Below are 12,500 nucleotides of genomic sequence, written 5' to 3'. Positions count from 1 at the left end.
ACTATTGTGTTAAATGATAAAGAGTAACCATGAAGTCTGAAATCACTGCTTCAACTTCATATCAACTGACCTTTTTCTGCCCAAGAGATGATTCCAGAAATCTCCTTGCGAAAAGTCTTGATCTCTTGATGGGCTATGGAGAAGAAAATATTCCTTTGAGCAACATATTGCATCCGATGGAATCTAAAATCTACACTAATTGATCAAGAAAACACCAGAGTGGCATATGGTTCAACTCTGCTTAGTTGTAGAACTCTTACAGTTTATCAAGAAATCAATTGAACCAGAACAAAAATAGCATATATAATAAGCATATTAATCAGAGAAGTAATCGCAAATATTCCAAGTCAGGATCAAGTAAAGATATAATTTAATTTTGCCTCGAAATTCACATTTTGAAATTCATCCTCACAAACTGAAAAGATCTTACCTGCTGCTGATACATTAGTCAATTGTTGCAAGTCTTCCCGTCTGAGGCACAGTCCTGTCTCTTGGCTAAGCACTGAAGTAGAGAAGGAGGTAGATGAGAATATATCAGAGATTTATATATACAAAGAAATATTTTGGTTGTTGCTGGCTGCCCCTGAGGAAAAGTAAACAAAAGACTGACAGTAATATAAGAACTCTCCAAGTCATTCTAAATCTTGATAACCTCAATGACAAAGTTATGCAAAGAAAGACATAAGCTTTTATGACATCATCATACTGTTTTGAAAATGTTCCAACAAGATTAAAAGATACAAGTTCCAGTTCTCAAGGAAGTTCTGGAAATAAAAGTTTTTTTTTTTTATAAATGAGAGAATTATGAACGTGATTTGTAAACCAATATTATGCATCAAGTGATTATAAACGAGCGTAGTGATAAGGATAAAACAAAAAATAAAGAAATAAATCAATTAACTACAAATAGGAAAAAGAAAATACTTTGAAATATAGTTGAAAAATATCCGAGTTTCTAATGCATATCTGAAAACACAAATGATTGTGTTCAAATGATGGTTTGATTTCGGTAATAAAAATACAATGAAATATTTTAGATCTCTTTCAAGAATGCCAATACCAAAGGTAATTATTGCATATGAAGTCAATGTTATTGAGTCTCATTCAAAGTTGTTAAAACAAGACACAAGCTCTTGAATATTATTCTAAATTATCAACACTAAATAATACAGTTCAGAATACTAAACAAAACAAGAGGAAGCGGAATAAGAGAGAGAATAGTGTTCTCGAGTGTACCCTCAAGCAAGAGAACTCTAACCCAAGACTGTGGAAGACCATGATAGAGAGGTTATGGCACTACCCAAGACTAGAGAACAATGGTTTAATTGTGGAGTGTCCTTCTCCTAGAAGAGCTGCTTACCATAGCTAAAGAGTCTCTTCTTCCCTTACCAAGAAGAAAGTATCCACAGAACAATTAGTGCAGTAACCCCTAGAGTGAAGAAGAAATGTTTGGTAATCTGTGTTGTCAGTTGTGTGAGGACAGATAGGAATATGTAAAGAATAGGCCAGACTATTCAATGTGGATGTATGTAGGCAAAGTGAAAATGAACAGTAACTAGAGAGAAGAATCCAATGTAGTACCATCTGGCCAGTCTAAAGACCACATAACTCTCTTTCGGTAGTATCTCAACGGGTGGCTGGTACCCTGGCCAACCTATTATTATTATTATTATTATTATTATTATTATTATCATTGCACCACTATATAAAGGTAATGGGGATGTGCATGAGCGTTGTTATTCAAGGGGTATTAGGTTGTTGAGTGTCGTTGGAAAAGTGTATGGTAGAGTTGTGATTAATAGGATTAAGGATAAAACAGAGAATGCAATCTTGGAAGTACAGGGTGGTTTTAGAAGAGGTAAGGGATGTATGAATCAGATTTTTACAGTTAGGTTGATATGCGAAAAATAATTAACAAAAGTAAGGATGCGTCTGTTGCGTTTATGGATCTGGAGAAATCGTATAATAGAGTTGACAGGGAAGCGATGTGGAATGTGATGAGGTTATATGAAATTAGTGGAAGGTTGTTGCCAGCAGTAAAAAGTTTCTACAAACGTAGTAAAGCATGTGTTAGGGTAGGAAATGAAGTGAGATATTACTTTTCAGTGAGAGTGGGGCTGAGACAGGAATGTGTGATGTCACCATAGATGTTTAACTTGTATGTTAATGAAGTGGTGAGAGAGGTGAATGCTTGAGTGCTTGGATGAAGATTGAAACTGGTAGAAGAGAATGATCATGAATAAATAAAAATCAGCTGATAATTGCAATATGATACTGTACTGGTTGTAGCCGCGGAAGAGAAGATTGGCCAATTAGTGACAGAATTTGGAAATGTGTGTGAGAAAAGGAAGTTGAGAGTAAGAGTAAGGTTATGAGATGTATGAAAAGGGAAGGTGGTGCGAGGCTGAATGTCATGTTGAATTGAGAGTTAATTGAGGAGGTGGATCTGTTGAAGTACTTGGGGTTTGTTGTTAAAAGGTTAAAGGTTAAAGGTGTCTGGTTTCAGTTCCAGTTCCATCAGAATAGATGCTCACCAGTACGTCAGCCGGGCAAGCCCAACCACCCACTGTGGGGCCCTACCACAGCAGTAGCCTCCCCAGTAAACAGCTTAAACTCAGGGCCCTGGGCGGGGATCGATCTCTTGCCACGCGGATGCGAGGCAAACACGTTACCACTGTCCTAGCCTGTTGTAGGAAATTGTGAAAGCAGTTGTACGCCAGAGAGTGAATGAAGGATGCAAAGTTTTGGGGGCAGTGAAAAGAGTGGTAAAGAATAGAGGGTTGGACATGAAAGCAAAGTGAGTTCTATTTGACAAAGTGATTGTACCAACTGTGAAATATAGATCGTGGTTGTGGGGAATGAAATTGACGGAGAGACAGAAATTGAATGTTTTGAGATGAAGTGTCTAAGGAGCATGACTGGTGTATCTCAATTAGATAGGGTTAGGAACGAAGTAGTAAGGGTGAGAACGGGTGTAAGAAATGAGTTAGCAGCTAGAGTGGATATGAATGTGTTGAGGTGTTTTGGCCATGTTGAGAGAATGGAAAATGGCTGTCTGCTCAAGAAGATGATGAATGCAAGAGTGATGGGAGAAGTACAAGAGGAAGGCCAAGGTTTAGGTGGATGGATGGAGGGAAGATAGCTCTAGGTGATAGGAGGATAGATGTGAGAGAAAAAAGAGAGCATGCTAGAAATAGGAATGGATGGCGAGTGATTGTGGCACAGTTCTGTACGCCCTGCTGCTTACTCCGGTTGCCTTGGATGACCGCAGAGGTATCAGCAGTAGGGGATTCAGTGATATGAAGCTTCATCTGTGGTGGATAACGGGGGAGGGTTGGCTGTGGCACCCTCGCAGAACCAGCCAAACTCGGTTGAGTCCCTTGTCAGATTAGGAGGAACGTGGAGAGGGAGGGTATTTTTGATGACTACTATTATTATTAGTAGTAGTAGTAGTAGTAGTAGTAGTATTATTATTATTATTATTATTATTATTATTATTATTATTATTATCATCCTTATTATTTCCATTATAGATAAGTAATGTATAAGAAATATAGATTATCTTATGCTCAGCCAAAGCATAAAAAACCAAGATAGCCTATATCTGTTACATATTACCTTTGAAGAGAGACTTAAGAATATTCACTAAAAGAATTCTCTAAAATATCAATCCAAAAAGGCTAAGGAAAAGACAACATGCAATGAAGGAAATTGAAACTTTTTAATACCGTTGAATAAAAAACTGTATACCCAAAAAGGATTAGTAAAACTCATTCAACAATGTCATAACAAAAGAATACTGAATCCTATTCAATAAAGTCTCTTAAATATCATTGATAACGTTATGTATAAAAATACTTATCACAAAATGATGGCTCTAAAATCTCATTCATATGTTAAGACAAAAGCTAATGAAAGTTTCTTAGTCCCATAAGAGATGTATAATTAAAAATTCTTTTATTCTTTATTCATAATAAATGATATCGACGTCAATGACCTTAGATGTCAGGATGCCAGAAAACCTCAAATAAATCAATCAATCAACATAAGAGTCATCATATAATCATCTTCATTTCTAGTGTTGAGTGAAAAGATAGAAAAACGTTGGGTGTGTTGAGAGAATTAAAAAAAAATAGATTATTTGAGAAATACCTTCAAAATTATTTTCAAGATGTTCCAGTTTCTCCTCCATATCTGAAAATAAACATAATTCTTTTCTATGGGTTTGCAAAAATTTCAATAACTCTGATATTTAGGAAATGTTCCAGACTATGATCGATTTATAGATATCTTATATTGTATATCAGTTACGAATTAACTTCCGTAATTATTACATTTACTTGATTAACAGAGGAAATAAAGCTATATATATTATTATGGTGGTCTGACTTACCAGGAATTTTTTGCAGAAGCTTCTCATGTCCTGAAAGGAGAGTAGACATCAACTCATCAATCAGCTAGAGCGATAAGAGTGAATCTTAGAGGAAATAATGCAAAAACAGATGTGTCTCTCGAAAAAATAGTGTGAAACCTAACAAAACAGAAAAGCAAGGAAGACCCTTAGATCTTATATGAGATTGTCCAGACAAAAGACAACAACAGTATTTGTAATGAAGAGACTTGAATAGAATGTGGTCATCTTATCATATCGCACCCCTCATGTATCTAATGGAGGACTGTCATTTGCTTTCTGTAGATCAACATCACAACTTGTAGTTCCCCTTGGGCAGCTGCAAATAATGTGGTCCTTTGTCTGTGGCGATTCACCTAAAATAATCCATCCTGATAATGATGCAGTCCTTATTGTAGGGGACTTAACAGCCACAATACAATCTGGAGCTATGACCCAAATGACCATAATGGAGAGAAGGTATAGGAATGGGCCATAACACATGACTTCACCATCTTATATGATGCAAAGGACGATGCATCATTCCAAAGTCAGTATTGGATAAGACGTTTTAACATAAACTAAGCTTTCGTGTCTTCTAAGCACCAACAAAACTTTGCAAATACCTCATCTAATCAAAATCCTAAATCTCAACACAGGCTTTTGAGCATCCACATAAAGCCTGCCTTGTAATCTAGAAAGGCCAATCACAACATCCTCAGACTTAAATACTGCAAAGTAAAAGGGGAAGATTATTCAAGTAATATAAAAGCAGATACATCCATCATTCCTCTTGACAATCAACAGCATGAGATTCTCCAATCGTTAGTGTGGAAGGCTACACAGAATAACCTCTCTATGATGCAGAAATACTTACAACCTTGGCCTCAATGATCAAAGCAAAGAACAGTACCAAAGATATATAGAGGCTTATAGAAAATCAGTTCACCAATTAAACAATTGTTCTTGGAGAAACTCTACTTAACTCAATTAGCAGTGAAAGATGTCAAGACTAGCCAAAAAAAAAAAAAAAAAATACGTCAATTTGACTCTTAACAGCAAAAATGGTTGACCACGATAACATAACTACACACTCTGAAGATCATAAAATGCTAAAAATATCTACAGTCACCCCAAAGAAGTGGCTCATCAACTCCTAATCGATTGGAATCCAATCAAATTAGGGAATACTTACTGAAAATTAAGATAGAGATAGAACAAGCAATGTCTGAGATCGACCATAATTTCACACCTATCACCGCCATGCATGAACAGATTATGGCAATAAAATTTCTTAAAAGTTTCAAGGCAGCCGGAATATATATAATTACAGCAAAGAGGATCCTACACATTGGGGAGAGGAGCCAAAGTAACATTGCTAAAGATACAGTCCAAAATCACTTGTATTCATCATATACAAAATTTATGGAAGCATGTTAATAGCACAAATATCTCAAAGGGTCAAAGACTAAGTATGCTTGTGACGAGGTTGATTGTACTGCAGTGAGTTCTGAACTTATCTCAGTGCATAGAGGATGGTTTTAGGAGAATCAAATATTTGGGGATAGCCTTTGTATAACTACATCTGCATATAATACTACCAACAACAGTAATCATAGTATCCCAAGTATATTTTTCATATCCATGGATTTTTTTTTTTTTTGCAACTGCATTTCCCAAAGGTTTACTTCCAACTGACGGGTAAATATTCTTAATATCACACCACTCTTTGTAAATTTTCCGCTTCTTATCTCTCTCTAAGACCCCAAATCAATACCTACATTCAATTGCAAATGTTTTTCTCTGCTTATCTTCTGAAAGATTAGTTGTATCAAAATTAGATCTTATATCCATGTTTTTGTTGGGTGTTTTAATTATGATAATGAGGAGCTGGTGATTAATACCAATATCTGCACCTCGATAGCTTCTTATATTCCTCCTACTCTCTTCATTAATAGAAATTTGATCTGGTTGACTTTTGTAATTGCCGCAAGGTGAAGTCCGTGCATATTTGTCGATGTACTTAACCTGGAAGAGTATCCCCAATAACAGGATTAGTTGTTGAACAAAAATTTATGAAATTGACTATATTATCATTTGCAACTGCAAAGATCCTAAACACCGACTATATTCAATATACCGGGATTATTGCTTCCAACATTCCTGTTGGAAGTTCCTTCGTTAGTAGCTTCTTAGGTTATATTTGACTACAGTAATATATCCCAGATAATTTACCAAAGGTATCCAGAATTACAACTCCTGGAGTGAATATCCCTTAAAGATCTTTTTAAAGGGATATTGCATAATATCAGAGGATGTATTCTTGACACGTCGCATAGCTATCTAAGCCTCTAATAGCGTTTTTGCTTCAAGGGGAAAGTGGCAAGAGAGCCGTTATTAAGGCAACGCTCTTACTGTACTCTAAGCAGGCGCCATCCTGCCACCGCGTGGCGCCATCTAGCCATTCTTTCCCTTATAGCTTTGCTCACCGGTGTTTATCCCGTGTTATCTCTCGCTATTTTGGACTTATTTCGTTGCTACGATGTCTTCACCAGCCTCATTTACTTCTGGAAAGTTTAGTAATATTTTTGAATTGTGTGAATGTATGCTCTTGCCAGTTTTACTCTTCGATTGAGATCGTATTTAGCCAGAACGACTTTCCCGGCATCGCTTCCTTTTTAACTTTAGCTATTTAGCAATTTAGGTAAGGATTCTTATATTATGCCCTTGTTGTCGTGGATTTCGCTAATTATAATCGAGCCTCACAAGTGCTAGGCTTCCTAGCCTAGGCACCTTCACACTTCATGCATGATATAACCTTCCTGGTAAAGTTTTATTGAAGCTCAGGCAATATTTTATACATTTAAGATATTACTGCATAAAATTTTCCTCTTGCAAGATAGTATACAAGAGAGTTTCGGTGAACGATTCTCAATGCACCTAGGCTACTAGCCTAGGGGCTTTAGTATACTTTCATAAATGTCCCTAATTGCTCTTGTATTGTCTTTTAAGGGGAGACTGACACCTCCTATACCTTTCAAGCCAATACCAATCTCCTGGTGGGATTTAAGAGCAATTCTTCTCCCCTCTGACTAGCCTAGGCTATCCTCGGTTAGCTTTGCCCTGAACTGACTTCTGGCAAATCTTTATTGGGGTGTTCTGTTTCTTTCTCTTAACCACTGAATTGGTTTTGAGCTTAGAACGGGACATCAGAGTAGATTGTTTGTGTTTGGCAACCACCCGTCTTGGTGAAATGATTTCCCAAGTCAGGTTAGGTTGCCTTTACAGGAGGCTAGACCTCCTTAGTCCATACCCTGGAGGTCTTATATGACAATTCCTCATCCCATGGCCTAGCAGTTAGTCCTGTGCTGGTAGATCTTAAGCCGAAGAATTGTTTTCTTCCCCTGCCTAAGATCTCTGGTACGAGATTCTGTTCCCTTTTGAGATTGCGTCCTGTGTGGACGCCTTCTCGCTTAGACTAACCCAACTTGGGGAATTGAATTCCCCAACTATGAGGTCGTCTACTATGGGATCAGAATCGCCCAGGTCGGTAGTGCCTTCGGGTATTACCTCACCTATAGGACCCTTGCCCCTCCCCTGCTGTCCCTTTTGTGTTGGCCTAGCCATCACACACCCTGGCCATCATTCTACATTCAACCCTATGGGGTAGTCTGCCAAATTGGCCTGAGGTCCCCTGCCTGACGCCAGCTGTGCCGGCTGGTGGCAGGAACCCTCAATTTTCTTAGAGTGTTCTTCAGTCCTCCCTTGGACTGCCTTCCATATCCATGCTGCCAATATGTATGGGATATGGTTGGATGGAAGCCCGAATTTAATACACCTTCCATTTGAACCCTCATGCCGGATGTACGCCGGCAAGGCTGAGCCTTTGCCTTCCTCCATCCTTTCTTTTCCCTTGCCTTTCCTCATCCTAGGCCGACTGCCAGCAGCTCGCAGCTGCCGACAGCCATGTTGGACGCCTGCCGGCAGTTAGCTCTGCCGCCACTTGCCATGGGTGGCGCTGATCGACGACCAGCGGCAATAGGCATGCTCTGACCGGCCGCCGGCAACTATGTTGTCTGCCGGCAGCCGGCCACCCAAAGTCTAGACATTTAGCCGCCGGCTGCCGCCGGGTCCTACTTGATAGAGGGACCCTTTGGCTGCCGGCGGCAGAGCAGCTGCAGGCGACTTGCCGCCCATCATCCTGAAGGCAGTGATTACCTTCAATAGCCCAGAAGAGGCCGGCATATGCTGGCAGGCACGGCAGTACTGGCGGCATGCCGCCGGCAGTCAGTGCTGTAGCCCATACTATTTTTTCCAACCTACAAGGTGCTCATGGGCAGCCTATTGTGAGACCATCACATTTAAGAGAGCGTTTCTCTCTGCTTTTTAATGGTTAACAACCATTACCAAACCCCAAATATTGAATCTAGAAGACAGTGTTAAGAAGACACTTTATATCCAAGGATAATATCTTCCCCAAAATTCATTAAGAATTTAGTATTCAATATTGAAGGAGGTCATAGCAATGGGCTGGACAGGAGACACAAGTAGGTGTCTTTTCCTTTTTCTAGCTTACCCTATCCTAAGATATATATTTTCAAAATATGTATGATGAAATCTGAGAATTTCACCGAATACTTATATGCTTTTCTTTCTTTACAGGAGGAGCATCCCGAGAGCGGGAACAACTTCTGCAGGGTCCGCAGTAGGAACTTCTGCGGACATGACATGTGCAGGGCCCACGCTCGCTGCGCAGTCACAAAGGGATCTCTTAAGTATTGGGACCCACAGGTATGTACCATTTGTGACAAACTTGTAAAGGAGGCTTTTGATGATCAAAAGTCTACAGAGTCAAGGGATGCAGCAAGAGAGATGCTGCGAAAATGGGTCAGGGGTTTTCAGAAGAACACCTCTGGCCCATAGCTTCCTAATGAGAGGATGAGGGACTGAATGTTCCCTAGGGCATCTTCGGATGCAATCGTTCCCCAGGCTCAACCCGAGATTCCCCTCGTCTAGATTCCGATAGAATCTGTTGTATCGGACGCCTTGAAGGGCATCCAACTAGAGGACAACATGTCGGTTGTCTCAGAGGAGACTGAACACAATCTCCTGATGGAAGAACTGGAATAGGAGGATGACGTACCCCTGAAGGTGAAACCAAGGAAGCTGAAACGATTTGGGTGTCTTCAGCTACGGTGGCCGAGCCGGTGCCTTTGACCTCTTCCTCTGCCCCCAGTTAGATTCTATCACGAGTACGTTGCACTCGCTTTTGTCCATGTTCCAGGACATGCAAAAGAAATCATCTGAGAAGGAGGCTTCTCTTCGGACGGAGATGCACCAGCTCGTGGCAACGCATTTAGCCCCTAAGAAGCTAAACATCAAGGATCTTCTTGCTTTCTCTGACATCAATCCTTGGAGGTATGCGGAGCATATGCCAATGTCAGGGGGGAAGATCTTCCTCTCCGAGAAACTGGGCACTGTCCCAGTAGATGATGTAGAGTTCTGGCCCAGCAAAGAGGCCTATCCGGATTGCTATGTCCGCCTGAGGGTGGAACCTTCGTCCAAAGAGGAGTCAGAGCCGAAAGAGGTCATCGTTCTTGACCTCCCCAAGGCCCAGGCCTTATTTACCAACACCTTGAAAGAGAGGGCCTTTACTAGCTCCAAGGTGCTGGCTCTCAGCAAAAAGCACCCTTCCTTTATTGCTGATCTCTCTCATGCCTTTCCCTTTATTGACAAAGGGTTTAAGGGAGCCTTAAAGGCGGTTGAGGTAGGGAAACCCTGTCCTACACTCGAGGAGTGTAGACCCTTTTCCCTCGCCTTTCCATCGGATGATGCGGACTAGAAAGATGTTCACAACACTTTCACAGTTGGGAAGCTGGAGGCAGACAATGCCGGACGACAGTTCCGTGAAGACCTCCCCAAGTTGTTGGACTTTCTCCAGCGCAGAGAGCAGGAGACAAAAGAACGTCTTGCCGCCTTTATGTCTCTGCAGACGGGGCTAGAAACAAAGGCAAGCATCTCGGAAACCCCAGACATGTACATGGTCTTCGCCAAGGCTCATCTGGCGACAGTCACCATAGACCTGTTCAATTTCATTAAAACCTGAAAGGCTTGCAGGGAGTTCATGTCCACCTTGGCTGCGGTGAGGCACGAACCAAGGAAGCTGATAGCTTCCAGCATCTGGGGAAAAGACCTCTTCCCAAGCGAAGTGGTCAAAGAGGTCGTGGACAAAGCCGCAACGGAGAATAGGAATCTCCTCTCCAAGTGGGGCTTGTTCTCCAAGAGAAAGTCTTCTGCTGATGAGGGTCCCCAGCCAAAAAGGAAGACGAAACGACCAAGAGTGCCCTCTTGTCCCAAGCAATAACAACAGCTTCCCATGGCCATGGTGCAATAGACGGTTGCACAACCAACCACCACCTTCCAGCTGGTCCCCCAGATGGTGGCGACACAGTCGCCTGCTTTCACCCCAGCTTTCGAAAGGCAGTCAACGACCTTTAGGCCAAAGTCTTAAGGTTCCTTTCGAGGATCCTCTAAACACCACTCCAGAGGCAGGGGCAACAGAGGTGGACGTGAACGTAGCCAAGGAGGTAAATCCTCCAACCAGCACTCAAAGTGAGATGCTACCGGTAGGAGGGAGACTTCTCCTCTTTCGGGATCACAGGACCTTCGATCCCTGGGCCCACAGCCTAGTCAAGAATGGACTAGGGTTGAGTTGGAATACAACTCCACAAAACTTTCCTCAATTCTTCCAATACTCAACCCCCATATTGGAAGAATATGTTCAGGAACACTTAAACAAGAAAGTTATAAGAAGGGCGAAGTCCATCAAATTCCAAGGAAGGCTATTTTGTGTTCCGAAGAAGGACTCGGAAAAGCTCAGTGTAATTCTGGACCTATCACCACTCAACAAGTTCATAGTGTACTACAAGTTCAGAATGCTGACACTTCAACACATAAGGACCCTTTTGCCCAAACAGGCATATACAGTCTACATAGACATGACGGATGCGTACTGGCACGTCCCAATCAACCGTCAAGTTTCCCCCTACCTAGGGTTCAAACTACAGAAAAGACAGTACGTCTTCAGAGCCATGCCCTTTGGCCTAAACATAGCTCCAAGGGTATTCACTAAGCTTGCGAATGCAGCCATTCATCAATTGCGCCTAAAAGGAATTCAGGTGATAACCTACCTGGACGACTAGCTGGTGTTGGCAGCATCCAAGGAGGAGTGCACGCAAGCCTCCAAGGAAGTGATCCAGTTCCTGGAACACCTAGGATTCAAGATCAACTTGGAAAAGTCTCGTCTTTCTTCAGCTAAGACGTTCCAGTGGCTGGGTGTCCACTGGGACTTACAGTCACACTGCCTTTCCATTCCTTCAAAAAAGAGGAAAGAGATAGCGGGATATGTCAAGAGACTCCTTCAATCCGCCTTGATATCAAGAAGGCAACAGGAGAGTGTGTTGGGGTCCCTCCAGTTTGCCTCAGTGACAGACCCAGTGTTGGGAGCACAATTAAAAGATGCATCAGGAGTTTGGAGAAAATACGCATCAAACGCTCAAAGAGATCTAAAGAGACCTATACCAAATCATCTGCGATCCCTACTCAAGCCATGGTTGGAGGTCAAGAACCTAAAGAAGGTACCCTTGCAACCACCTCCACCGTCAGCCACCATTCACACGGATGCCTCAAAGGAAGGGTGGAGAGGCCACTCTCATCATCGGAAAGCCCAAGGAACCTGGTCTCCTCTCTTCAAAACCTTCCACATCAACTTTCTGGAAGCCATGGCAGTTTTTCTCTCACTGAAGAAACTGAAACTTCGCTGTTCGATCCACATCCGTTTGGTTCTAGACAGCGAGGTTGTAATGACATGCCTAAATCGACAGGGCTCGAGATCGCCTCAATTAAAACAAGTAATACTGGCCATCTTCCGACTAGCAGAGAAGAAGAGATGGCACTTGCCAGCAGTCCACCTTCAAGGATTCCGCAATGTGACGGCGGATGCTCTTTCCAGATTCAACCCAGTAGAGTCAGAATGGTCCCTAGACGCACGATCATTCTCCTTCATCTTACGCAAAGTCCCAGGACTGCAGATAGACCTCTTCGAAACGAG

General features: G+C 41.7%; 1 protein-coding gene across 2 annotated transcripts in view; it reads right to left on the bottom strand.

Moving 5' to 3' along the window:
* LOC137635210 (uncharacterized) overlaps positions 1-12,500 on the bottom strand; it is a 31,198-nt gene that overhangs the window by 4,098 nt on the left and 14,600 nt on the right. The window contains exons 2-5 of one of the 2 annotated variants that reach the window (XM_068367669.1): positions 4,394-4,423; positions 4,153-4,194; positions 431-502; positions 71-133 (exon numbers count right to left, since the gene is read on the bottom strand). In XM_068367669.1, coding sequence (XP_068223770.1) covers positions 71-133; positions 431-502; positions 4,153-4,194; positions 4,394-4,423 — 207 coding nt within the window. The remainder of the gene's footprint in view (positions 1-70; positions 134-430; positions 503-4,152; positions 4,195-4,393; positions 4,424-12,500) is intronic. The other variant, XM_068367670.1, reaches the window with a different exon arrangement.

This window comes from Palaemon carinicauda, unplaced genomic scaffold, assembly GCF_036898095.1.
Source record: "Palaemon carinicauda isolate YSFRI2023 unplaced genomic scaffold, ASM3689809v2 scaffold1022, whole genome shotgun sequence".
NCBI classification, from domain to species: Eukaryota; Metazoa; Arthropoda; class Malacostraca; order Decapoda; family Palaemonidae; genus Palaemon; species Palaemon carinicauda.
This window is presented reverse-complemented; position numbering and strand designations above follow the sequence as displayed.